Below are 27,311 nucleotides of genomic sequence, written 5' to 3' on the forward strand. Positions count from 1 at the left end.
GGTTCATGGACTTCTGGGAAAACTGGCCCCGGTGTGAACGTGTGTGCCCTAGAATGGACTGGTGTCCCATCCAGGGTGTACCCCGCCTTGCGCCCGTTGCTTGCTGGGATTGAACCAAAAAGGAAGAACGGGAGATAATGTCTATGACAACAAAAAAGTCATCCTTACTGCTACTACCGAGGAACCACGCGTCTCGCTTACAGCAAGACCGAGGATGTGGGGGGGGCGGGGGGCGGTCTGCCACAGTCTGGAGAGGAAATCGCCAGACCACAACAAGCTCATTAAACAGCAACACACTGCTCCGCGCCGATCCTCCGAGAGCGCTGGCTCTGCTGAAACCCAAGCCTCCCAAAAAATGCGTGCTCCTTCACCGCAGAGCAGTCTTTAAACAGCAGAGACCTGCAGTTAACTGTTCGCACCCCTCACCAGGCATCTGCTGCAGATCAGGGCCTGACAGATGTTCTGTCAACATCTGGGCCGCTGTTCTGCTATCACACGGTGCCAGGACAGTGTCTGCCCAGGCGTTGGTCAGGGAATCCCGCTGGGGAGCTCCATTGCACCCTGCGCCACTGACGTCAGGGCCGAAGGGCAGGGACGAACAGGGGGGAAAGTTCATTGGAACGCTGTAACACGAAACCCGCTTCTTAACCAGCCCAAACACTACACCTTCGAACCCAGATCTCGCTCTGAACTTCGGTGCCCTGTGTATGGCTCCCACCTTCCTGGCCTGTCATGGCTGCTCTCGCTGGGGCAATAGGCATCACAGCAGGATCACCAACAGCACTGATCCGGTTCACCGATCGGTGGCCACAACAACCCGCTGTGGCTGATCATCAAGGCCACCTGCTCATCTTCCTCCTGCCCTGGCTATTTCATCGCCGTGCTTGTCTGGACTGTGTGTTGTGGATTTTCCCTGTGGCTTAATTCCGTGTTTTTCCTGGCTTAGACACCCGTCTTACTTCTTCGGCTTTGACTCTGGGGTTTTGTCCTGGTGACTTCGCTCCTGGTTTTGACCACAACCTATTCCACTGGTTTTTTTTGGCCTGCCTCCCTGTTGCAACCTCCTACTCCCCCGAGCCCAGTGAGCCCAGCGGTGTTGCGCCGCGCCCAGGCTGAGATGGAACTGCGACGCTAATGGAAAACAAACTGCCGGACCTCTGGCCTTCCCACCACTGCCCCCCGCCCGTGTCCTGACCAGAGCACCCCCGACCTGAACTCCAGTCCCAAACTGGGCCGCGCCGCCCAAAACACGGCTCTGAGCAGACCCAAACGCACCTCTGTGGCCACCCGAATCCCAGCCAGACCCCGATCACGGTCTGCGCCCGGCTGAGATCAGATACCCGGGAACCAGTTCAAAACATCACTGGCAGCCAGGGCAGGGATGGGAGCGCTGGAGTAATCTGGTCACATGTTCAGCCTCAGGTGCTTCATTGGTGCTCAGAAATGGGCCGATGTTGGGCAGCAAACTGTGGAGGACGCAGCACAGCTCTGGATAGGTTTGAAAAGAGCTCTAGAGCGTGGAACCGAGATGCCTCCTGGAGATCAGACTGAAAGAGCAATTTTCTCTCCCCGTCTGATCTGCACACAAATATTCCCAAGCAGTTTACATTTTCTAAAACATCTCCTCCAATTACCCTACACGGCATCTGGAGCAGCACAGTATTTTAGGAGCAGTATATTTAAAGTTAACCCTTTGATCCTTTGGACAGATCTCTATGTGCGAGAGGAGAGAGGGCCGGGTTTGCTCTGTGAGCACAGCAGCTGCCTCCACAGCACGTGCATCTCCGCAGCACACAGAAATCCACACAACATGCCACTTCCCCAGCTCACAGCCTGACTGGTACTGGCGGGTCGTGGTCTAACAGCTCCGGTTCTGAAGCGCTCCAGAAACCAACAGCTGCCTTAAAGATCTGAGAAAGGCAGTTTCATTGACCCAGTTGGGATTTCGGACTAACTGGGGTACGTTATTGAATTGTACGTTTGTCTAAAGTGAGTTAAAAATATCAGCCAGCTGAGGGGGCGCCCCAGCTATGAGGGTGAGCGCTAGCCAGGAGCCACGCCGAGGGTCCCAGCCCAGCAGGGGACTGGGAGAGGTGCTCATGTGGGCAGCAGTGAGAGCACGCTGAGGTGCCCCATCCAGAATCCCCCCCTGCTTCCTGCAAGCTCTTCTCCTCCCTGCAAGGACCGAGAATTTCCCAACGCAAGGTCACTGGGAACCCTCACAGCGTTTTCCTCACGTTTTCCAAACTTTGTATCGCATTATGGTTTACTGAATGTTACTGTACTGTGCTTTTACCCCGATCTCACTGGGCTTTACTGCGCTGTACTGTCCTTTTACCCCGATCTCACTGGGCTCTACTGCGCTGGACTGTGCTTTTACCCCGATCTCACTGGGCTCTACTGCGCTGGACTGTGCTTTTACCCCGATCTCACTGGGCTCTACTGCGCTGTACTGTCCTTTTACCCTGATCTCACTGGGCTCTACTGCGCTGTACTGTCCTTTTACCCTGATCTCACTGGGCTCTACTGCGCTGGACTGTGCTTTTACCCTGATCTCACTGGGCTCTACTGCGCTGTACTGTGCTTTTACCCCGATCTCACTGGGCTCTACTGTGCCGTACTGTGCTTTTACCCCGATCTCACTGGGCTCTACTGCGCTGTACTGTGCTTTTACCCCGATCTCACTGGGCTCTACTGCGCTGGTCTGTGCTTTTACCCTGATCTCACTGGGCTCTACTGCGCTGGTCTGTGCTTTTACCCTGATCTCACTGGGCTCTACTGCGCTGTACTGTGCTTTTACCCTGATCTCACTGGGCTATACTGCGCTGTACTGTGCTTTTACCCCGATCTCACTGGGCTCTACTGCGCTGTACTGTGCTTTTACCCTGATCTCACTGGGCTCTACTGCGCTGTACTGTGCTTTTACCCCGATCTCACTGGGCTGTACTGTGCTGGACTGTGTTTTTACCCTGATCTCACTGGACTTTTCTACACTGTACTGCACAGACAATCCCATTGACTGTGGTGCACAAGTACCACTGCATGTGGACCAATGCGGGCAGACAAAAGAATATCAGACACCTTTTTCCAACATTGCGAAACCCCCAGTTCACAGGCGTATATCCCACAGACAGGCAAGGAAGAAAGCAATTTGTCCAGTGTCTGGCCACTATCGGTTCGTTCTGTGGTCTTAAAAATACTCTTATCAACCCCGAGGCAGACAAGCCCACAACGCCTCACGATCCTTATCGAGGGGTGTCTGCCCCCCACCGCAGCTCTGATCTCAAATTGCCCTTCATCAAGCCCCCCCTCCTCCCCCGGCGATTAGCGGCAGAATGCTGGTGATTTGGGATTTGGAGTGGATTCCATTAATGTGCCGAGTTCCCTCTGCGCTTCCCTTCCTTCGGAATTTCCAGAATGCCAGGGGAGAGGAGGGGGCTGGTTGTTAGCATTCTGTGAAGCAAAACACGACCCTTGACCCCTCCCATCAGCCCCCGACCCCACCCCCCCCTTCTTTCACACGTGCTCCGCGGAGGAAACGGCCACCTCATCGTGACCCCTCCATCCCCAGCCGGGTCTGACAGGCCGCCAGGGCTCAGAGCCTCCTCTCTCCCACAGTGCTTTTCAATGGCCAGTGGGGTTTCCCATTAAGGCTTGATGGTGGACAGCTGGGTTAACTATTCAGTGTACCCCAGGGGTGTCTGTACAGTGTGTCCAGTAACAGTCTGTACCCCAGGGGTGTCTGTACAGTGTGTCCTGTCCAGTAAGAGTCTGTACCCCAGGGGTGTCTGTACAGTGTGTCCAGTAACAGTCTGTACCCCAGGGGTGTCTGTACAGTGTGTCCTGTCCAGTAAGAGTCTGGACCCCAGGGGTGTCTGTACAGTGTGTCCAGTAACAGTCTGTACCCCAGGGGTGTCTGTACAGTGTGTCCTGTCCAGTAAGAGTCTGTACCCCAGGGGTGTCTGTACAGTGTGTCCAGTAAGAGTCTGTACCCCAGGGGTGTCTGTACAGTGTGTCCAGTAAGAGTCTGGACCCCAGGTGTGTCTGTACAGTGTGTCCTGTCCAGTAAGAGTCTGTACCCCAGGGGTGTCTGTACAGTGTGTCCAGTAAGAGTCTGTACCCCAGGGGTGTCTGTACAGTGTGTCCTGTCCAGTAAGAGTCTGTACCCCAGGGGTGTCTGTACAGTGTGTCCAGTAAGAGTCTGTACCCCAGGGGTGTCTGTACAGTGTGTCCTGTCCAGTAAGAGCCTGTACCCCAGGGGTGTCTGTTCAGTGTGTCCAGTAAGAGCCTGTACACCCCTTGTATAGTGTGTCCTGTCCAGTAAGAGCCTGTACCCCAGGGGTGTCTGTACAGTGTGTCCAGTAAGAGTCTGTACCCCAGGGGTGCCTGTATAGGGTGTCCAGTAAGAGTCTGTACCCCAGGGGTGTCTGTACAGTGTGTCCAGTAAGAGTCTGTACCCCAGGAGTGCCTGTATAGGGTGTCCAGTAAGAGTCTGTACCCCAGGGGTGTCTGTATAGGGTGTCCAGTAAGAGTCTGGACCCCAGGGGTCTCTGTGCAGTGTGCAGTCTGATTCTGTACTCCAGGGGTGTCTATGCAGTGTGCAGTCCCAGTCTGTACCCCAGGGGTGTCTGTGCAGTGTGCAGTCCCAGTCTGTACCCCAGGGGTGTCTGTGCAGTGTGCAGTCAGAATCCACACTTCTTCAGTCCTGCAGGTGTTCCGAGCTCACAGACTCACCTGTGTGCGTTATGTCTAAATTTTGCTCCAGCCCCTGCTCTGTTGCCAGACTGGGGGTGACGCTGGCTGTTGTTCTGCAGCGCCCCTCTCCGAGCCCCCCACCCCGAGCGCCCAGGGGCGTGCAGGAGGAGGAGGGGCTGTCAGGGACCCAGAGAGGTAAGGTTTCCTTCTTGGCTCCCTCGCTCCCGGTCGTCTGGCTTTGCGATCAGCGCGGAGCCTCGCTCTCTCTGGGGCGGTGAGGAGGAGCGGGGCTGCGTCTGTGACCCCCCCGTCTCACGGCCCCGGGCCTGATGGCTTCAACATCTGCGCTCTGCTCCTCTCCCTCCGGCTAGATCGCTTCCCTGCCCCGGCTACCTCCCGTTCCTCAGAAACAGCCTCGCTCCCAACCTGAGGGCTTGTCTTTCCCAAGTCCTGGGACAGTATCTCTCTCTCCCCGTGCCTCAGCTCTCACCACTAGCCCACACTGCCTCCCTCTCTCTCTCCCAGTGCCTCAGCTCTCACCACTAGCCCACACTGCCTCCCTCTCTCTCTCTCCCAGTGCCTCAGCTCTCACCACTAGCCCACACTGCCTCCCTCTCTCTCTCCCAGTGCCTCAGCTCTCACCACTAGCCCACACTGCCTCCCTCTCTCTCTCTCCCAGTGCCTCAGCTCTCACCACTAGCCCACACTGCCTCCCTCTCCCTCTCTCCCAGTGCCTCAGCTCTCACCACTAGCCCACACTGCCTCCCTCTCTCTCTCTCTCCCAGTGCCTCAGCTCTCACCACTAGCCCACACTGCCTCCCTCTCTCTCTCCCAGTGCCTCAGCTCAGAACAGCAGAACAGCCCGGAATGGACCGATCAGTCAGAACCCGTGACTCGGTTCCTGGGCCAGCTTGTTCAGTTCTGGAGCAGCCGGGGAGCTCAGCGATCTCCTCCCACACTGTGGGCTGTTTAGAGAGATCGGAGGGCTGATGGGAGCGTGGTTCGGGTTTTGTTTTGTGCAGGAGGGAGGACAGGACCCACCCAGCCTTTGATGTCAAAAAGACCGGAATTTTTCCGAAGGACTTCTGGATCGCCGCACATTCCCGAGCCCAATCCCAGGACCTGGAGCTGAGCAGGCCCTTAGCTAAGCAGGCCCTTAGCTCTCGCGGGGCTCAGAGCCTCGCGCGCCCTCTAAATCCTTCCCCAGCGCTGTCCCGTCTGCCCTCCTCTCGAGCTGTCCGACAGGAGGCCTGGGGTGTGCTGGGGGGGCACCGGGTGATGGACTGGCGTCCCGTCCAGGGCGATCAGCTGACAACAAGCTAGATCGGCAGTCACTGGTTCTTCCTCTCCTTTCTTTCCGATATCCAGGGAGGTTCTCGGCTCCTGGACACGCCCTGGCACAGACGCTGAGCTCGCGCCCCCCGGGCCGACACCAGCAGCGCGGGGGCTGGGCGGCAGTGAGCAGCCCGCGGACCGCCCGCCGCCTCTGGCCCTGCGGCGCGTGCTGGCGCTCTGAGCTGGGACCCGGTCCCAGTGCCACACGAGGACAAACAGCCCAGCCTGCCAACCACTGGACCCCTCACCTAGACCAGCTGGGGCAGAGATCGGCACTGCCCAGTACCCACCCCCTGACACAGAGGCACACACACACACACACACACACAGGCACACTAACACACACACACACACACACACACACACACACACACACACACTGACACACTCACAGAGGCACACACACACACACACACACACACACACACACACACACACACAGGCACACTGACACACTCACAGAGGCACACACACACACACACACACAGGCACACTAACACACACAGACACACACACACACTGACACACTCACAGAGACACACACACACACACACAGGCACACTAACACACACAGGCACACTGACACACTCACAGAGGCACACACACACACACAGACACACTGACACACTCACAGAGGTACACACACACAGAGACACAAATATACTCAGACACACACACACATAGAGACACACAGACACACACACATACACACACTGACACACTGACAGACTCACAGAGGCACACACACACACATACAGAGGCACGCTAACACACACACACACACACAGACACACACACACTAACACACTCACAGAGGCACACACACACACAAAGAGACACAAATATACTCAGACACACACACATAGAGACACACAGACACACACACAGACACAGCTCTGAAGCAATCTGTGCTGCACTGGCTGAGCTGGCTGAGTTGCTAAGCAACCCCCCCTTTGCCACTGAAAACAAACGTTTCTTTCCTTTCTATTAAAAAAAGAAATGAACGAAGACGCACAGTGGTGACTGCGAGGTGAGCTCGGTGGACCTGAGGTACTGTTCCTCGCCTGGCCTAAGAGGTCAGGGGTTTGCACCTCCACTGACTGGGAGGTTGCGGGTTCAAACCCCAAGAGCGGCACAGCCCTTGTGCGTGGCGTGCTGCTCAGGTCCCGCCCCCCCCCCCGCAAACACGCCCAGCCGTGTAAATGGGTACAGAGGTCACTCGACGTGGACAAAATGGTGTCCGCCGAATAAAACCGATGTAATTGAGGCCAGACGTGCTTTCCTCCGAAACCAGCCCGGCCCCACGAGAGACCTCTCCCTCTCGGAGCAGCAGGAGCGCTGAGATCCTGGGTTTATTTTCCGGGACACGCTTTGACACAGCAGCTTCCAGGCCGTAATTAACCTCCGCTGAATTCCAGAGTAACGACATCACCCGTCTCCCCGTGGGGATCGGCCTGCTCTGCTCTGCTCCGCGCCGCACTGCGCTGGCGGCAGAAAAAGCTGATCGAGACGCAGGCCCCTCGAACTGAACACCAGTCGCGCTTAAAACTTCAAGAGCTTCGGCAGAGCACACACACAGTAACGCCAAGGCCGCTGACCGGGGACCCTGCAGGGCCCGGGGCGTTATTTTCCCGGCCCCCTGCACCATCTCCTCGACCTCCTGTGTCCGTGAGCGTTACGTGAAGGCCAAGCCCAGGCGTCTTCACAAAATCTTTTCCAAAATGTTTTCGGATGCATCCCACCCGAATCCTGGTTCCCAGCGCTAAGCCTCTGCTGTTCCCTGGACGTCTCGGGTGCTGGCCGGTTCCTTTCACAGCGACACGACCCCTCCGGTCCCTCGGCGCTCTGTCCAGCACAGGGGCGCACCTGTCCCCCGCTGAGGGGACCCCCGCCCTCTCCCTGACCCCAGTGCGGGGCGGGGCGCGGCGGGGCGCTCGGGAGCGCACCCAGAAAACCAGAGGGGCCCCCAGGAGCACTGCCACAGGACGGGGGCACCCCTTGCCAAGGGCATAATCCCCAAGACCCGAGGGCGCCCCCCCCGTTTCGTCCAGAGGGCCTGCGCAGCCCATATCCCAGTGTGCCCTACGCTGGCAGCAACGAGGCGCGGAGATCAACACCTCCCGGTGATCCCGAATTCCCAGACCAAGACCTCCTGGTGATCCCGAATTCCCAGCGCATTCCCACGGTTCAGACGGCTACAGTCTCCCCCTCCTGAGCTCTGACAAACAATTAGTGGGCTCAGAGCCCCCCTCCCTCTCTCACCCCCCTCCAGGGCCCGTTATCAGCCCTCGTTTCAGCAGCTTGAAGCGATTAGGGTCCTCATGGGAGACGTCCACTTGAGCCCCGGTCAGGCGTCTCCCCAAGAGCAGCTCCAGCATCAGCCTTCCTGAGGAATAATAATCCTCACACTTCTAGAGCTCTCTTCTGGACCCCCCAGCTCTGTACAGCTCTGTACAGGTCATGGGGATCCCCTCCACCAGCACCAGCAGTGTGTACCCCCACCCGGATGAGGCGCCAGTCCGCTCCCCACACCCCAGCTCTCAGTGGGGAGGAGAGCAGAGTGATGGAGCCAGTTCAGAGAGGGGGGTTATTAGGAGGCCATGAGGGGTAAAGGCCAGGGGGGAATTGGGCCAGGACACTGGGGTAACACCCCTACTCTTCTTGAGAGACACCCAGGGATTTTAATGGCCGCAGAGAGTCAGGACCTCAGTTTGAGGTCTCCTCTGAAGGACGGCGCCTGTTTACAGTGCAGTGTCCCCGTCACTACACTGGGGCATCAGGACAGCAGGACAGGAGGAGAGAAGGAGGACATTGCTGAAACCTGGAATCGGGAGGAGGCCATCCGAAAGACATCCGCGGAAACAGCGTGCCGTTCGGATGACGTGGCAGATTCCGGGTGTTTTTAGCTTTTTGGGAATGAGCGACCCTCCCTGGCCTCGTCATCCCTCGCTCTGGAAACATGAAATAACTCGGGTGCTCCCTGGGGACGGGACGTCCTGCACCCCCCCCCCCCGGCGTTTCTCACGACCCCTCAGGAGCGCCCCGAGACGCAGCAGGAAGCGGGGGCCGAGGGGCCTGTGTGAACGTGGCCGGCCGTCTCACTGTGGGGTATTTTTAGACAGCGGGGTCAAAAGCCGGGGTGGGTGGGGGGGGGGATCTTTTCCGATTCTGTCCGGCCAGGAGCATATCCGAAGCTGTGAGCATTGCATCTACAAACTGCAAGACAACCAAACAGGAAGAAGACAGAGGAGAGAGAGGAGAGGGGCTCATAATAATTCCTTCTATAGCGCCTTTCTGGACAGTCTTTTGGAGCCCTTTACAAGTAATGGGGATCCCCTCCACCAGCACCAGCAGTGTGTACCCCCACCTGGATGAGGCACCAGTCCGCTCCCCACACCCCAGTTCTCAGTGGGGAGGAGAGCAGAGTGATGGAGCCAGTAAAGAGAGGGGGATTATTAGGAGGCCATGAGGGGGGAATTTGGCCAGGACACTGGGGTAACAGCCCTACTCTTAACGAGAAACACCCCGGGATTGCTAATGACCACAGAGAGTCAGGACCTCGGTTTGACGTCTCATCTGAAGGACGGCGCCTGTTTACAGTCTAGTGTCCCCCATCACTATACTGGGGCGTCAGGACCCACACAGACCGCAGGGTGAGCGCCCCCTGCTGGCCCCACTCACACGTGTCCCAGCAGCAGCCTCAGCTCTCCCAGGAGTCTCCCCTCCAGGTACTGGCCCGGCTCACCCTGCTGGGCTCCAGTGGGGCTGCCGGTGGTGAGATACAGCTGCAGGGACACCCACAGCAGAGGGAGACAAGATGGGCGCCCCAGGCCAGGGGCAAAATGACTCGCTTTGCTCTTCACCGCAGATACAGAACAGACACATTCTTCAGATATCGCCAGCCCGGTGGGACACCTGTCAGTCTCAGCATCGGGGGTTATCCGAGCGCGGTTCCGTTTTTTCCTATGGAAGAAGGCGGGGGGGTGCTGCACACATCCCCCCCTGCGTGTTTGCCCAGCCCATACAGCTGTAGCATACTGCAGGAAGAGGGCTAGGCCCGGTTCTGCGCACGGAGGCCCCAGGGGAACGTTCCGACCAGAGCGGCGCTCGGCAGGAGGGAGCAGGGGTCTTGGTCGGGCACTGATGACAAGCAGGCACAGGCCCGTTTCCACAGGGCCTTCTGCTGCGCCACACAGGAAATCTCCAAATAGGCACTAAGTGGAACAGGCCCCTCCGATAGCAGGCTGCGAACAGTCTGCAGGGCCCATTACTGTACTCCCAGGCGACCTCCGCAGTCATCCGCCCCGCGCCTGGGAATCTCTGAGCTGTGGGAGCGAAAACATCTCGGCCTGTAATCAAAACACGGGCGTCACCGGCGGGCTGCAGCGGCACACTGTGGCCCTGTGGCAGTCCGTCCGGGCCGGGCCCTGCGCAGCAAGAACAGGCCCGGATCGCCACAGCAGGGTCACGGCACCGGGCTAGTGGTGAGAGCTGAGGCACTGGGAGAGAGAGAGGGAGGCAGTGTGGGCTAGTGGTGAGAGCTGAGGCACGGGGAGAGAGAGAGAGGGAGGCAGTGTGGGCTAGTGGTGAGAGCTGAGGCACTGGGAGAGAGAGAGAGGGAGGCAGTGTGTGCTAGTGGTGAGAGCTGAGGCACTGGGAGAGAGACTGGGAGGCAGTGTAGGCTAGTGGTGAGAGCTGAGGCACTGGGAGAGAGAGAGAGGGAGGCAGTGTGGGCTAGTGGTGAGAGCTGAGGCACTGGGAGAGAGAGAGAAGGAGGCAGTGTGGGCTAGTGGTGAGAGCTGAGGCACTGGGAGAGAGAGAGAGGGAGGCAGTGTGGGCTAGTGGTGAGAGCTGAGGCACTGGGAGAGAGAGAGGGAGGCAGTGTGGGCTAGTGGTGAGAGCTGAGGCACTGGGAGAGAGAGAGAGGGAGGCAGTGTGGGCTAGTGGTGAGAGCTGAGGCACTGGGAGAGAGACTGGGAGGCAGTGTAGGCTAGTGGTGAGAGCTGAGGCACTGGGAGAGAGAGAGAGGGAGGCAGTGTGGGCTAGTGGTGAGAGCTGAGGCACTGGGAGAAAGAGAGGCAGGCAGTGTGGGCTAGCGGTGAGAGCTGAGGCACTGGGAGAGAGAGAGAGAGAGGGAGGCAGTGTGGGCTAGTGGTGAGAGCTGAGGCACTGGGAGAGAGAGAGAGGGAGGCAGTGTGGGCTAGTGGTGACAGCTGAGGCACTGGGAGAGAGAGAGGGAGGCAGTGTGGGCTAGTGGTTGGAATTGAGAAGCAGGAAATTGGGATGAAGGAACCTGTGGGCTTTCCCATAGAAATAATCTTTTGACAGTTTGCGTTTGTTTTTGTTTTTAAAAAGGGCCTAATGACACTCTCCCTCGCTCACACACACACACAGGAGGATCGCTGTGGATGAGCTGGCAGGCAGCGCCGGCCGAATTCCTGAAGCCTGCTGCTCATGGGAACTGAACCCTCTCACACAAACAGTCCTCACAGACTCAAGGTCCACCAGGAAGCGCGTGTATATTCCTGCGTCCGCGCGCCGCCGCGCAGCAGCACGGGGAATGCGGACTCCCGTTCCGGGGGCCAGGCATTCAGGATCCGGGGCTGGGAATGGGGACGAAGGCGGAGCCGGCACGGCGAGCTCCAGGGAAGGAGAAGTGCCAGCGGGCTCTCGACACACGATCGCGACTCCACCCCCCGTGACGTCTCCTCGGCCATGTCAAAGGTCACGATCGGTTCACCGGTCTCCCCCAGCGAAAGCACTGGCGCCACCCGCCCAGGAGGGGGCGCTGTGCGCCTGTGACACACTCAGATCCCGGATCTAGGCTGGACCGGAGGGAAAAAGCACAGCACCAGGCTGCGCTGAGGTCTCGAACCCGCGACCAGTGACACAAGGACGCACAGAGAGCGGGTGGGGGCCAGAGCCATCCGGGGCTGGTACGGGAAAGGTTTGAATCCAGGTGTTTTCCGGGACTGAGCCCCAGGAGCCCACCTGACAGACGTGCCGTCCCTCTGTGTGTGTGTGTGTGTGTGTGTGTGTGTGTGTGTGTGTGTGTGTGTGTGTGTGTGTGTGTGTGTGTGTCCTGTGATGGACCGCTGTCCTGTCCAGTGTGTGTGTGTGTCCTGTGATGGACTGCTGTCCTGTCTGGGGTGTGTGTGTGTGTCCTGTGATGGACTGCTGTCCTGTCCAGGGGGGGTGTGTCCTGTGATGGACCACTGTCCTGTCCAGTGTGTGTGTGTGTCCTGTGATGGACCGCTGTCCTGTCCAGGGGGGGTGTGTCCTGTGATGGACCGCTGTCCTGTCCAGTGTGTGTGTGTGTCCTGTGATGGACCGCTGTCCTGTCCAGTGTGTGTGTGTGTCCTGTGATGGACCGCTCTCCAGGGCCTGTGTGTGTGTGAGTCTGTGTGTGTGAGTGTGCCTGTGTGTGTGTGCTGTGTGAGTGTGTTTTTCCATGTGTGATAGATTGATCCTATGCGTGTGCAATATTTATGGCTCCTGGAAAGAGCTGGTTGTTTCTGAGCCCAGACTCCCCCCTCCAGGACCTGCCTCTCCCCCAGACTGAAAGAAGAGCCAGAAACTCCCTTTGCCATTGTATTTACTGAAGGGGGGGGCAGACAAAAAATCCTTAATTTAAAGAGCAGTCGGCAGTAAAGAGGCACTTCTCCAGTCTGAGCTACCGGAGCGCTGTTTGTATAAACCAGGACCGACCTGTCTGGGGAACTGCAATTCGAGCCTCAAACAGTCAGCTGTCCGAGCCAGGGAAGATGGAGAGCTATAAGTTCCATTGTTCATCCTCATTCTGAAGCTGTTTAAAAACACAGAAAGCTGAGCTTTGTCTCGGAATCTTACGGCACATTTAGATGTGAACTGCTCCACAGCTCTGGTTCCTGAAGTGCTGTGCCTTCTTGCAGGTCAGCGAAGGCTGACGAAACTCCATGTACTCTGGGACCATTGATGTGAATCCCAGACAAAATTCCATACTCTCCCATTGAAGCCGCCTGGGATTCCCAGTCCCAGTTCTAAGGAGCCCTCAGCGCTGCCAGGTTACTGACAACTAAGTGTCTGAACTGTCTGAGCTAACAGGACCGGACCTGACCCCCCGGACCCGCTGTCCTCCCGGTCTAACTGGACCGGACCTGAACCCCCGGACCCGCTGTCCTCCCGGTCTAACAGGACCGGATCTGAACCCCCGGACCCGCTGTCCTCCTGGTCTAACTGGACCGGACCTGAACCCCCGGACCCGCTGTCCTCGTGGTCTAACAGGACCGGACCTGACCCCCCGGACCAGCTGTCCTCCTGGTCTAACTGGACTGGACCCGACCTGCTGGATCAGTGGAGTGGGGTGGTCACTGTAGGCCACTCGCACGGGATGAGGCCCACATTCCCAGAGCCATCGGGATCCATTCTGGATGCTGTGTCCGACAGCCGGAACGAGAGCTCCAGGGCTCTCCCACGCCCGCCAGAACCCGGCCGCAGGTCCGATTCCCTCTCTCGCGCGTCCTCAGATCCCGATTTCAGGAGCCGGACCCGAGCCGGGGCTGCCCACGCGCGCTCCGCTGTCATCCCAGACGGACCACTGTGCCGACAGACAGCTGGGATGTGGGCTCTCCGGGAGGACCGGTCTGCAGTCGGGAATTCAGAAACGCATCTAGACAGAAACAGGATATTTCACATCTGCTTATGTGCTCCCACCAGCAGACAAGCACTGGGCACAGGGTGGAGGCCATGGGGCGCCTCTGGACTCCTGCTGGGCGATTCAGTAGCTCGTGAGAGAAGCCAGGGTATCGGCTTCAACAGCGCGGCTGGGCAGCTTGTTCCCTCCTCCCACCACTCTCCCTGTTTATCTCTCTCTCCCACTCTGTCTCTCTCTTTTCCTGTCCGTCTTTGTCTCTCTCCCTGTGTCTCCCTCCACATGCCTGTCTCTCCCTGCCTGTCTCTCTCTCTGTCTCCTTGCCCATCTCTCTCCCTGTCTGTCTCTCTCTCTTCTTGTCTGTCTTTGTCTCTCTCCCTGTGTCTCCCTCCACATGCCTGTCTCTCTCTCTTCCCCTGCTTGTCTCTCTCTGTCTCCTTGTCCATCTCTCTCCCTGTCTCTCTCTCTCTTCCCCTGCTTGTCTCTCCCTGCCTGTCTCTCTCTCTGTCTCCCTGCCCATCTCTCCCTGTCTCTCTGTCTTCCTATCCGTCTTTGTCTCTCTCCCTGTGTCTCCCTCCACCTGCCTGTCTCTCTCTCCCTGCCTGTCTCTCTCCCTGTTCTGTAATTAAACAGAGATTGCGCCAAGGCACCCAGACGCTGGCTGTTGCCATAATGGGGCTAAATTAGTAGGAGATTACTAAACGCAGAATAACTCCGGGGATACAAGCTGTCTCTGGAGAGACACTCTGTGAACTGCACATCTTGAAGTTATTATACGGCACAGGATGGGAAACGTGCTCTCTCTCCCTCTCTCTCTCCGCCTCACAGAGATGGCATTCATCAGGACAGAACCGGAGATCACTCACAAAGCCCCAGATCAGAACCCCAGAACAGACGGGCAGGATCTCTTCTCGACGAGTCGAGACTCCCTTCCCCTGTGCCGGCAGAAGAAACAATCACAGGCGAGAGTCAGCACAGAGAAGAAACATTTCCTGGCTGAGACCACCCAGCTGGTTTCTGTGCGTGTGTGGTGGGGGGGGGGGGGGAGAGGTTTGGACTGGGGGTCCTGTTCTGCGCCACAAATTGCAGGTTTGGGGCGTGTGCCCGCTCTGCAGCAGAGACGGGCTGCCCTGACCCCTTCTCTGCTCCAGATCGAGACGGAAGCAGGACGGAGGACACCAGTTTCTCCGGTCTTCGTAAACGACGTGTCCCGTTCCGGGATTCATGAGGTGCCAGACCTAAACATTTCAAATCCCGCAGGGTCTGTGGCCATCTATGGTATATGTAGCCTGCTTTGTTTAGAAGTCTTTAAGCTTTTTTGGACTTTATTGTACGCAGTTTTCGTGTTTGAATTCTTAAACACGGCTCTAGAATTCCTGCCCAGGACAGCGCTGGCCCCCTCCTGCAGGGAGGAGTGGAGTCAGATGCACACAGGCAGACTGGCAAGCCCCCAGACCGGCAGGCAGACAGACAAAGAGCTGCTGTGGACTATAAGAGATCTGAATTCCCTGGGGTGCTGTCTGTGCGGAGTTCTCGTTGACTTCTGGGAAAACTGGTCCTGGTGTGAGTGTGTGTGTGTGTGTGTCTGTGATGCACTGGGGTCCTGTCCAGGGTGTACCCCGCCTTGCGCTCGTTGCTTGCTGAGATGGACAGAGGCTCCCCTGTCACGCTGGAATTCATAAATCAGTGAGAAATTAGCTCTGATCCTTCGAACCCAGGACTGTCTTAAGAGCTTTCTAATTCTGCTCCTAGTTCTTAATTCTGAGGACTTCAGAGCAAGACCCCCTACTGGCAGTAAAACACACCAGGCCTCAGCTCCCCACACACACCTGCAGAGACCCCCCACCACCCTCAAAAAGTCACCTGGGGAGGAAACGGCTCTCGCCGGCTGGCACCCGTCTGACACAGGCAGGACGGACGCGCTCGGGTCCGGCCTCTGAACTCCACGGCGCCCCCCCCTGGTGTTCAGGCCTGACGGCACGCCCCGCAACCCCTTCCCGCCCCCCCCAGACAGGCTGAGGAGCACCGATGACAGCTCAGCCTCGCCCCCATCCCCACCCCCCACCACCCATCTTTAATTACACACCACTGAGAAAGAAAACCAAGATCACGCCCGCACACTCTCGGGGGAGCGTGCGTGTTGATGGAGGTCTGTTTATAGCAGCTTGTCTCTCTCTCTCTGGGCTTCACTGCAAGGAGACAGCAGGAGAGGGGGAGGGGGGGGTCTCTAATTGCCATGCTCATACATGCCCAATTCCAATTTGCTGCAGGTTTAATTAAAAAGGAGCCAGTGGGTTACATTCCAATTAAGCTACAGAGTTCCTAAAGCCCAGCAGCGTGTGGACGAGGCGGGGGGGGAGTCCTGCTGCCCACACGCAGAGGGGCAGAGGGGCCTTATAACAACGGACCAGAACCACAGGAACTGGACCAGAGCAGCAGTGACAGGACCAGAACTACACTTACTGGACTGAAACAGGCATATCAGGACCAGAACTACAGTAAATGGAATGGAACAGTAGTTACTGGACCAGAACCACAGGAACTGGACCAGAGCAGCAGTGACAGGACCAGAACTAATTAACTGGACCAGAACAGTAGTGACCGGACCAGAACCACAGGAACTGGACCAGAGCAGTAGTGACAGGACCAGAACTACACTTACTGGACTGGAACAGGCATATCAGGACCAGAACTACAGTAACTGGAACAGAACAGTAGTTACTGGACCAGAACCACAGGAACTGGACCAGAGCAGCAGTGACAGGACCAGAACAACACTTACTGGACTGGAACAGGAATATCAGGACCAGAACTACTTTACGGGACCAGAACAGGAGTATCAGGACCAGAACTACAGTACCTGGAACGGAACAGTAGTTACTGGACCAGAACCACAGGAACTGGACCAGAGCAGCAGTGACAGGACCAGAACTAATTAACTGGACCAGAAAAGTAGTGACTGGACCAGAACCACAGGAACTGGACCAGAGCAGTAGTGACAGGACCAGAACTACACTTACTGGACTGGAACAGGCATATCAGGACCAGAACTACAGTAACTGGAACAGAACAGTAGTTACTGGACCAGAACCACAGGAACTGGACCAGAGCAGCAGTGACAGGATCAGAACAACACTTACTGGACTGGAACAGCTGTATCGACACCAGACACCAGTAACTGGAACAGAACAGGAGTATCAGGACTGGAACAGCTGCCCTGGCCCAGTCCCTGTGGTTCCGGCCTGGTTCCGGGTGCTGCAGGTTACAGCGTCTGGTACCATCACGCCCCGGTGTCCGTGGATCCCCCACTCCTCTCTCTCGTCACGCCCGTGGCTCCGGCACCCCCCCCCCCGTGCTGGGGCGCTGTCTGTGTGGAGTCTGCGTGTTCCCCCCACCATGTTCGCGTGGGATTCCTCCCACAGTCCCAAAGGCAGGCTGGTAAGTAAATTGACTTCTGGGAAAACTGTCCCTAGCGTGCGTGTCCTGTGATGGACTGGTGTCCCGTCCGACGTTGTACCCTGCCCGTCCTCGGCGTGGGGGGAAAAAACCGTCTGAGCTACAGCCCGCCGCCGAAGAGCTTCCAGCGACGCGTCCTGAGTCACTGTCCGCCGCCGGAGCCCGATCCTGTGAACACACCTCGCTGGCCAGCCTCGGGAAACGCAGGAAACGGATAGCACGCAGATCTCGCACAAGACACCCTGCGGCTGCCGGTGAATACCGTCCCGACCCCCACCTTCTGCACGCGCAGTCGGGCCGGGGCAGGGCGAGCAGGGGCAACGGGGGAGCGCCGGGAGACGCCAGCGGCGGCTGTGTAGGTCTACCTGGGGTTCGCAGGGAGACGCCAGCGGCGGCTGTGTAGGTCTACCTGGGGTTCGCAGGGAGACGCCAGCGGCGGCTGTGTAGGTCTACCTGGGGTTCGCCCAAGATCCACAGGAGGGGCGCTCGGCAGCTCACTGCTTCGTCTTCTGCCAGCGAGCGCCTGTACAGACCCTGTCTGCATTGGCGCATGAGCCAGGTCTGCTGTTGCCTGGACAGTCGCGCCTCTTCGGAGGTGACTTGCATCATCAGCCTTCTTGTCCCACCCCGTGCTGCTGCTGCTTTCCATTCCTCCATTATCAGGGAGCAGCTTCGAAAGGATGATTGCCATGGCAACCTGGAGCCCAGCCCGGATGCACAGTGCCCATGGCTGCCCCCCCCCATCAAGTCCACTGCCTTGGAGACAATGAAAATTGAGACCACAAAAGCAGCCTTAGGCAGAGAAACCAGAGAACATGAACAGGGGGACCATGCAAACTCCACACAGACATCTGAAAGCTGAATCTAACCATGCCACCATGACACCCCCACACCTTAACGGAACGTATACCATCCTCTAATATTCTGCTTGGGCAGTAAATAAATAGCTGGGAGATTTAAACTAACAAGGTCTAACAGGACCAGACCTGAACCACTGGACCAGCTGTCCTCCCCGTCTAACAGGACTGGACCGGAACCGCCGGACCAGCTGTCCTTCCGGTCTAACAGGACTGGACCTGAACCGCCGGACCAGCTGTCCTCCCGGTCTAACAGGACCGGACCCGAGTCTCTACCAGCTGCGTAACGCCTGCAAGAGGCTGCAGAACCAGGTAGGAGTATTGTAGCGCCAAGATACAACACCGCCATCTAGTGGCCACGCCCGAGCACTGCAGAGAACCAGCCGACAGCACCGGCAGGACGTGCTGCTACCCCGGGGGCAGTGTAACCCGGAGGAAATGTCACGTGTGTCCCCATTTGATCCGTCGAGTAAAGGATTTTAAAATGGTAGCTGTTACTTTTTATCCATTTCCGACACGCTGTGCAAATTGTTCGCTTGTAACTGTACTTTGCAAAGCTACCAGTGTCAGAGTGTCAGAGCTCAGAGGGTAAAGTGCACAATATCATTTAGTACTGAGCTCCTGCAATCCCCTATAGATACGCCTGCCCACAAAGCGCAGCCTAAATAATTCCAGGTCTAAAGCGAACGGACTGGGCACACAGCGAGGAACTGAATCTCTTCAGTCCCGGGAAGAGGGGACCCGACCCCAGCGGGCAGAGCCAGCCCGACGGACCGGACCAGGAGTCACGAGGAAGGGCGTCGAGGACCGCGGGGAAACGCTGCAAGCCAGCTCCCCACCCACCCTTCAGGGCTGGACGATTCTCTCCCGAGGGAGCCGAAGGGACCGTGGCCCCCGGAATCACGTCGGGACGTTACTGCAGGGACGGGCAGTGGTCGACGTCACAGCACGGCATCGCTGGGGCCCCGGGTTCAGCTCTGGACCTGGGGGTGCTGTCTGCGTGGAGTCTGCACGTTCTCCCTGGGCTGGTGGGGGTTTCCATCCCCAGTCCACAGACAGGCTGGCGGGTGAATGCGCTTGCTGGAGGACTGGCCCCGGCGTGAGAGTGTGTGTGCACTGCGATGGACTGACGTCCCGCCCCGGGCGTACCCCGCCTTGTGCCCACTGCCTGCTGGGATAGGCTCCAGCTCCCTCCCCTGTTGGCCACATAATTTAAAACAAAAAAAGAAAGAAAGGGGAAACGGTCTACACTATTTATAAAATTACTGCATTTATTTACCCAAAATTCCAATTTCTGTTATAGGCTTTTTATGAGAAAAGGGAGACGAAAACCCTTCTATCCCTACAGTAAAATCAAGTACAAGATTGTCATAAAACCTCACCCGGATTCCCCCAAACAAAAGCATGCATTTAATTTAATTTATTTATTTATCTCCACCAAAATAGCTCTGCTTAAAAAATATAGACCTCAGGAATATAAACATCTCGGAATATTCTCCATTTACAAAATCCCAGCGGTTCAAAAACCGGGGGGGCGGGTGGGGGTGGGGGTGGGGGTGAGGTCGGGACGCGCCCCACGTCCAGAGGACCAGAGGGGGAAACCAGGACTGGTGGACTGTTGGTTTGTGGAAGCGGAGATCACAGTGGCATAGGGAAAAGTGTGTGTGTGTGTGAGATTGTGGGGGGGAGGATCTGGAGATCTCCAGCTCGGCTCTCAATTAACTCACTGAATCCAATTAAGGGCTCAATTAACCCTGATCACCAGGGAGCTGTAGGCCCTGGTTTCAGACTCCTCCCCAAGACGCCTGGGCCTTTTCCAGGAGCCTCATCCAGAGGAGACAACCCGGACAAACCGCCAGCAGGGACTCCAGCGGAATGACGAGCCCCAGGGCAGAGGGATCAGAGGGCGGGGGGATCTCGCAATCCGGCTCCGGATCCTCAGGGGGTCTGGGGACCCAGGACCCCTGGCAAACTCTTCCCTGTTCTCAGACAGTAGTGAGGAATACAGGCTCCCTGCCAGTCCATACCCCCCTCCCCACACAAACACACCCGAGCTGCAGCTCCCCAGTGCAGCCCAGCAGGGCAGGAGAGAGGAGGAGCACAGTTCTCTTCTTCCTCCTCCTCCTCAGGCTGATTCGCCTTTTCATCGCAGACTACCCCCCCAAAACCACAAGAGCCGCTGCCACGGCCGAGCTCAGCTAAAGCCTCAGTCAACACCCATGAGAGCGGGCGTCCTCCCGGAGCCCCCCACCAGGGCGGCGCTGTTGAGCGGCAAGCCCCGGACCCAGGAGGACCTGAGGGTTTCCGTAACAGGCTGGTACTGGTACTGGTACTGCTACTGTCTTCCGAGCAGAGCCGCAGGATGGGAATATGGCTCACAGAGCTTCCTAGGGGGCGCCGAACAGGAGGAGATGAAGAGAATCTTTTTTTTTTGGTTGAGGTGGACAGACAAATCCAGGAAGAAGCCGCTTCTGTCGTGTCGCGTGGGGAGAAGTCTCGCTCCGCGCGGCGCCGGCCCGGCCCGGCCCGGATCGGATCGGATCGGGCCCTCCTGGCGGCGCCGGCGTCAGGAGCAGAGGGCGCGCGGGCTGGGCGCCAGGCTGCAGACGGGCGCGGCCCCGTAGAAGAGGGGGTCGGTCAGGGGGAAGAGCAGCAGCAGGAAGAGCAGCACTCCCAGCAGGTAGAAGCCCAGGAGGAAGAGGCGCCGGGGGTGATCGAGAGCCGCGCTCAGCGCCGGGAACCCCATGTGGTTACAGAAGGAGTGGCACAGCACCGGGCCCACCAGGTGTCCTGCAGGACACACGACAACACTGAGAGAGAGACCCGCACAGCAGCAACACAACACTCAACACAGGGGCTGAGAGAGAGGGAGAGACCCGCACAGCAACACCACAACACGCAACACAGGGGCTGAGAGAGAGACCTGCACAGCAACACCACAACACGCAACACAGGGGCTGAGAGAGAGACCTGCACAGCAACACCACAACACGCAACACAGGGGCTGAGAGAGAGGGAGAGACCCGCACAGCAACACCACAACACGCAACACAGGGGCTGAGAGAAACCTGCACAGCAACACCACAACACGCAACACAGGGGCTGAGAGAGAGGGAGAGACCCGCACAGCAACACCACAACACGCAACACAGGGGCTGAGAGAGAGGGAGAGACCCGCACAGCAACACCACAACACTCAACACAGGGGCTGAGAGAGAGACCTGCACAGCAACACCACAACACGCAACACAGGGGCTGAGAGAGAGGGAGAGACCCGCACAGCAACACCACAACACTCCACAAAGGGGCTGAGAGAGAGACCCGCACAGCAACACCACAACACTCAACACAGGGGCTGAGAGAGAGGGAGAGACCCACACAGCAACACCACAACACGCAACACAGGGGCTGAGAGAGAGACCCGCACAGCAACACCACAACACTCAACACAGGGGCTGAGAGAGGGAGAGACCCGCACAGCAACACAACAACACTCAACACAGGGGTTGAGAGAGAGGGAGAGACCCGCACAGCAACACCACAACACGCAACACAGGGGCTGAGAGAGAGACCCGCACAGCAACACCACAACACTCAACACAGGGGCTGAGAGAGAGACCCGCACAGCAACACCTCAACACGCAACACAGGGGCTGAGAGAGAGGGAGAGACCTGCACAGCAACACCACAACACGCAACACAGGGGCTGAGAGAGAGACCCGCACAGCAACACCACAACACGCAACACAGGGGCTGAGAGAGAGGGAGAGACCTGCACAGCAACACCACAACACTCAACACAGGGGCTGAGAGAGAGACCCGCACAGCAACACCACAACACTCAACACAGGGGCTGAGAGAGAGACCTGCACAGCAACACCACAACACGCAACACAGGGGCTGAGAGAGAGACCTGCACAGCAACACCACAACACTCAACACAGGGGCTGAGAGAGAGGGAGAGACCCGCACAGCAACACCACAACACACAACACAGGGGCTGAGAGAGAGGGAGAGACCCGCACAGCAACACCACAACACTCAACACAGGGGCTGAGAGAGAGGGAGAGACCCGCACAGCAACACCACAACACACAACACAGGGGCTGAGAGAGAGGGAGAGACCCGCACAGCAACACCACAACACACAACACAGGGGCTGAGAGAGAGGGAGAGACCTGCACAGCAACACCACAACACTCAACACAGGGGCTGAGAGAGAGGGAGAGACTAGCACAGCAACACAACAACACCCAACACAGGGGCTGAGAGAGAAAGAGGGACACGCACAGTCCAGGGGCTGAGAGAGAGGGACAGCAGGGCCACACACACACACACACACACACACACACACACACACACACACACACACACACACACACACACGGGAGGGTCAGACACTCACCTGTCCTGATGAAGATGAAGGCAGTGTAGGCCCCGAAAACAGCTGTATAGGAGAACTGGAACACTGCGACAGAGACAGACCTCGTGAGTCAGCTGACCACCACCAGGGGGCGAGAGAGAGCAGCCACCAGAAAACCGCGCCAAGGAGTGAGGGGAGCCTTCTCGGAGATCTCAAAACACTACACGGCTGGCAGCCTCTGGAGAAGTGAGGGGAGCCCCAGACTGAGGGCTCACACAGCCGGCCGCATGAACAGACCACTGCAACAGGGGACCCCCAGGGCGTTCATCGCCGGAGTATAAATTCGGGTTACATCAGCGGTGTCACTGTCCAGCGTCGGCTATTCTCCGAGCCTCCACCAAATCTCACTGCACGACGAACTGGCTCCACAACTCTGCTCTCCTCCCCACTGAGAGCTGGGGTGTGGGGAGCGGACTGGCGCCTCACCCGGGTGGGGGTGGAGGGGATCCCCATCACCTGTACAGAGCTCAGACCGGAGTTTTCCAGAAAAGCGCTAGAGAAGTGTGAGGACTAATAATACTAATGAAGTCGTTTCATTAGCGCTCTCTGTCTGTACAGAACCACGCACGCGAGGTTTGGCACGTCTTCACTCGGGTTTGTTCCTGCGCTGACCTGCTCCTGGTGTCTAAGGGCCGCGGGGACGCCTGACCGGCCTGCTCTCCCCCGGACAGCGTCCACCCAGCCTGATCGGGCCCGAGGGGTCAGCGAGCCCGACCCGCCCTCGGCCGCTGCGATCAGGCACCGGAAGCCCCCCCCCCCACCGAGAGACGGGGCTACGAGGGGGCCGAGAGACGGGGGTACGAGGCGGCGCCCTCACCTGCGGACAGGAAGATGCCCAGGACCGTGCCCTGCCTGAACCTCAGCAGCTCGATCACGTGGTGGAAGTGAGCTGGCAAGCGGGGGAGAAGAAGAATCACGTTTCAAAAAAACGGCGATGTCTCTTAAGACGACTGGGGTGTTATCTGTCCTATAGGAAAACAGCGCCGGCCCGGGGAGGAACAAAGACTCCCGGGTTTGGCAGGGAGGTCGGGAAGGACCGGCCGGGCGTTTTCTGTCAAACGCGCTCAGTTTGGAGTCTCTGCTGCCCCAGGCACCCACAGCTCTTTGTGTAAAGGAGGTGGCGACCGGCTTCTGTCCTAACTTAATTAGAAGGGGGGGTGGACCCTGAGAGATGAGACAGGGAGAGGAGGGGAGGAGGAGAGGAGGGGGAGACGATCACGGCGTCTCCCTGCTCACCCACGCCGAAGAACAGCGGGCAGGTGAAGATGGCGCGGGTCGGCCCGGCGCAGGGCACCAGCATGGGCAGCATACAGGCCCGGAACACCAGCTCCTCCGTCAGGGGGGCCACCACCTGGTTCCGCAGCCAGCGCATGTCACTGAAGCACAGAGCCCAGAACCGCGGGTCTGCGGAGACACAGACACAGACAGTCACTGACCCACAGAGCCCAGAACCACAGGTCTGCAGAGGCAGAGACACAGAGTCACTGACCCACAGAGCCCAGAACCGCGGGTCTGCAGAGACACAGACACAGACAGTCACTGACCCACAGAGCCCAGAACCGCAGGTCTGCAGAGACACAGAGTCACTGACCCACAGAGCGCAGAGCCACAGGTCTGCAGAGACACAGACACAGACAGTCACTGATCCACAGAGCCCAGAACCACAGGTCTGCAGAGACACAGACAGTCACTGACCCACAGAGCCCAGAACCACAGGTCTGCAGAGACACAGACACAGACAGTCACTGACCCACAGAGCCCAGAACCACAGGTCTGCAGAGGCAGAGACACAGAGTCACTGAAGCAAAGAGCCCAGAACCGGAGGTCTGCAGAGACACAGACCGACCCACCAGCCCACAGAGACGGTACTATTCATACACATGCTGAGCCCTTCTTATGTGCAGCTCACTCTGGGAAACACCAGTGAGAAACACAGGAAACAGTCCCTCCCCTGAGCCAGCTACTACCAGCCTGGACAGGAGAGAACAGACACGAGGCCCGAATGACCCGGCAGGACCAGGAGGGCTCGTCAAGGATGCAGACTCACCGATCCCCACCTTCAACCCGTCGATGAAGTCCCAGGGACAGTCCATGGCCATCTGGATCAGGGGCCCCAGAAACAGCACCTGGGGGTGGGAGAGAAAGAGAGAGAGAGAGGAAAGGACAGAGGACAGAGGAGGAGGAGGAGAGAGGGGTTGTGTGCTCGGTCATAAACAGCACCCGGTTCTTGAATTAGGCGACAGCCCCGTGCGGCGCGATCCGGGAGGTCTTACCATGGTGAGGAGCAGAGGCAGGGTGGCAGCCGGAATGAGCCCCTCCAGGCGGATGCCCATCAGAGCCAGCAGGGGAGGGCTGGGCTGCGGGACACAGACAGGGAGTCAGCCAGCCGTCCTGCAGCTCGAACCCAGCACCCCGAAAGCCACGGGGCAGGACGGGGCCCCGCGCCTTCCGAGCCTGGGTGTCTGGTCTCGGGGGCCCCCAGGTACCCCATCCCCCCAGAGGTTCAGCGGGGTTCTAGTCTGACAAGCAGGGCAGCCGCCAGAGTGTGACCCCGTCAGGTCGAGCCCAGAAGGACAAGCCGGGGACGTCCCAGAAATGGGGTCCCCTGTAGTACCGGGGTCCCCTGTGGGGCTGAAGGCAGGAATGGAGTCCCCTGCAGTAGGGAAAACATACCTGGGGTCCCCTGTAATACCGGGGTCCCCTCTGGGACTTAAGGCAGGAATGGAGTCCCCTGCGTACTGGTGTCAGCCCTGGGATCTGGCTCACACCACGAAACTCAAGCAGATAAAAAGGAGTCCTGTTCCCTTCTCCACCCCCCCACAAAGCACAGAGATGGGAAGGTCTGCCATGCTCACCCGCACGCCCATGAGCTCCCGCCATGCCCACACGAACAGGGGCGAGAGCACGGACACCACCAGCACGCTGGTGAAGCGCCTCTTGATCACCGCCGGGTGGTCCCTGCCGAACACAAGGGGGTACCGGGGTCACCCACCAAGACACAGCAACCACATCCTGTGACGGAGCCACCGCAGATCCCCCCGGGACGTGCCGCTCAAGACGTGAAAGACGAGCGACGAGCAGTCAAGTTCACAACCCAACTCTAGGCTCCCCGGAACCAGAGCAGGAATTCGCTTTCACGGTAGCCGAGCACAAAATGCGCCAACTCCGTCGCGACAGGGCGATCAACAGGACACGGCTTCGCGGGGACATTTAAAAACACCCTGACCTTCACCGGGCAGCCCACGATGAGATCACGGCACTGCGGAAAAGCAAACTAGTTGACGTGAACTTTCTGTGCCTGCCGTTCTCCGGCTCCGAGCGCTACCTGACCGCCTGTCAGTGTTTACCTGGGCAAGTCGTTTCTCCACACGTACAGGCTCCCGACATAGGAGCAGGCGAGCAGCGAGCAGGACAGCACCGACCCCCAGCACAGGCCGCCCGGGGCCACGAAACCACCATCCCTACTCACACCGTCCGGGTAGAGAAGATTCAAGCTGACATCTTCTGTCATGGCGCGCCTACGGGGACAAGAAACGGGGTGGGAGGGGAGAGGGGGGGGGGGGCGAAGCGGCTCTCGCGTTAATGTGGAGGGGGGACACACCGCTAGGTCAAAAAAAAAGAAAAGAAAAAGAAAAAAAGACCCAGAAATGAAAGAGTGGATCGGGGAAGCGTCCTGGCCCGGGATTATGACGTCATCACAACACGCCCGTTCCCAGGCAAGGCCCCCTCCCCTCCCCGGCGATAAGAAGGTGCCGCACGCCGGGTTCTCCGGCGTGAACCGCATTCAGGGCTGCCCGAAGTTGCTTCGGTATGTTCCGGTGTGGGAGGGGGAACTAGACGTGTTTATCGCAGCCAGAGGAGAGAATCGCCACATCGCAGCACCAGTGAGGTCTGTGAAATGTGGAATTCCACAGGAGACTAGAAAGTCGTGTCTTTTTTTAAAAAAAAGACTGACAGATCCGCCTCTAACCCAGACCTCCTATAATCTTAGAATTATTTTTTTGTAAACATCAGTCATACACGCAGCCTGACTGTGGTACAATGCTATATTTCGTCTTTTTCCCCCCTTTACAAGATTCTACACAGCGCCTGTGCGCAAGCTGTCCGGGGGAAACAGCGGGATCCTGCACGAATTGTCCAGGCTGAACGTGCTTATTTTTCTGACACAAAATAAAAACACCTGTCAGCCCCTCGAGGCTCCCCAGGCACGGGGTTCTCTTTTCCCTGGCTCGCATTGTACCCCTGTGACACCTGTGGAAGTGCAGGTGCGTTCCCCAAAAACCAGAAAAGGAGGCGGTTGTTTACATAGAGAGGGGGGTGGGAGAGTGAAGCCAGCTGCCCAGCCAAGCTGTTGAAGCAGATGCCCTGGGTTCTGAGTCAGGACGGGAGGCACGACTGTACACTAAGGGTGGTGGGAGTGTGGAACAAGCTGCCCAGACACACAGTTTCTTTCAAGACACAGCTGGATGAACAGTTGCAGACCCACTGTGGTCACATGTCGGGCCTTGTAACTCACCGCATTTGCTCTCCCAGACGCCTGGGGACAGGGCTGGATCTGGGGGGGGGTCCAGATGAGAGGGGACGGACGGATCTCTGGGATTGACGCCTGTCCGTCGCCGGAGTCTCGGGATAGCGAGGAGGGGCAGATGGGAGCAATGTGGACAGGTTGCAGGCTTTTTTTCTAGAACTTTCCTCCTAGCTAAATAATAACAACACGCAGTGCACAGGTGGAAACAGACCAGTCCCTGCAGCCCAGGACTCTTCTTCCGATATTAGCCATGGTGATAAAAAAAAAACGAAATAGAAACGCGAATTCACAGCGTTACAGCACGTCTGAGCAGGGAGACGCGCTCACACAATCTCACACACACACACACGCACACGCCGAGCCAGACTGTGAGGAGGGCCGGCCTGG

General features: G+C 58.1%; 1 protein-coding gene across 1 annotated transcript; it reads right to left on the bottom strand.

Annotated features, from left to right (window-relative positions):
* Positions 1–19,226: 19,226 nt before the first annotated feature.
* rce1a (Ras converting CAAX endopeptidase 1a) lies at positions 19,227–27,252 on the bottom strand. Its single transcript, XM_088609417.1, has 8 exons — positions 25,744–27,252; positions 25,252–25,354; positions 24,670–24,753; positions 24,444–24,522; positions 23,633–23,800; positions 23,214–23,285; positions 22,379–22,441; positions 19,227–20,763 (listed from the first exon to the last, which is right to left on the bottom strand). Exons 1-8 carry the CDS (start codon positions 26,178–26,180, stop codon positions 20,540–20,542), a joined length of 1,230 nt encoding a protein of 409 aa, XP_088465543.1. The 5' UTR covers positions 26,181–27,252; the 3' UTR covers positions 19,227–20,539.
* Between the last annotated feature and the right edge of the window lie 59 nt (positions 27,253–27,311).

Source organism: Lepisosteus platostomus, chromosome 16 (genome assembly GCF_059453375.1).
Source record: "Lepisosteus platostomus isolate fLepPlt1 chromosome 16, fLepPlt1.hap1, whole genome shotgun sequence".
Lineage (NCBI taxonomy): Eukaryota > Metazoa > Chordata > Actinopteri > Semionotiformes > Lepisosteidae > Lepisosteus > Lepisosteus platostomus.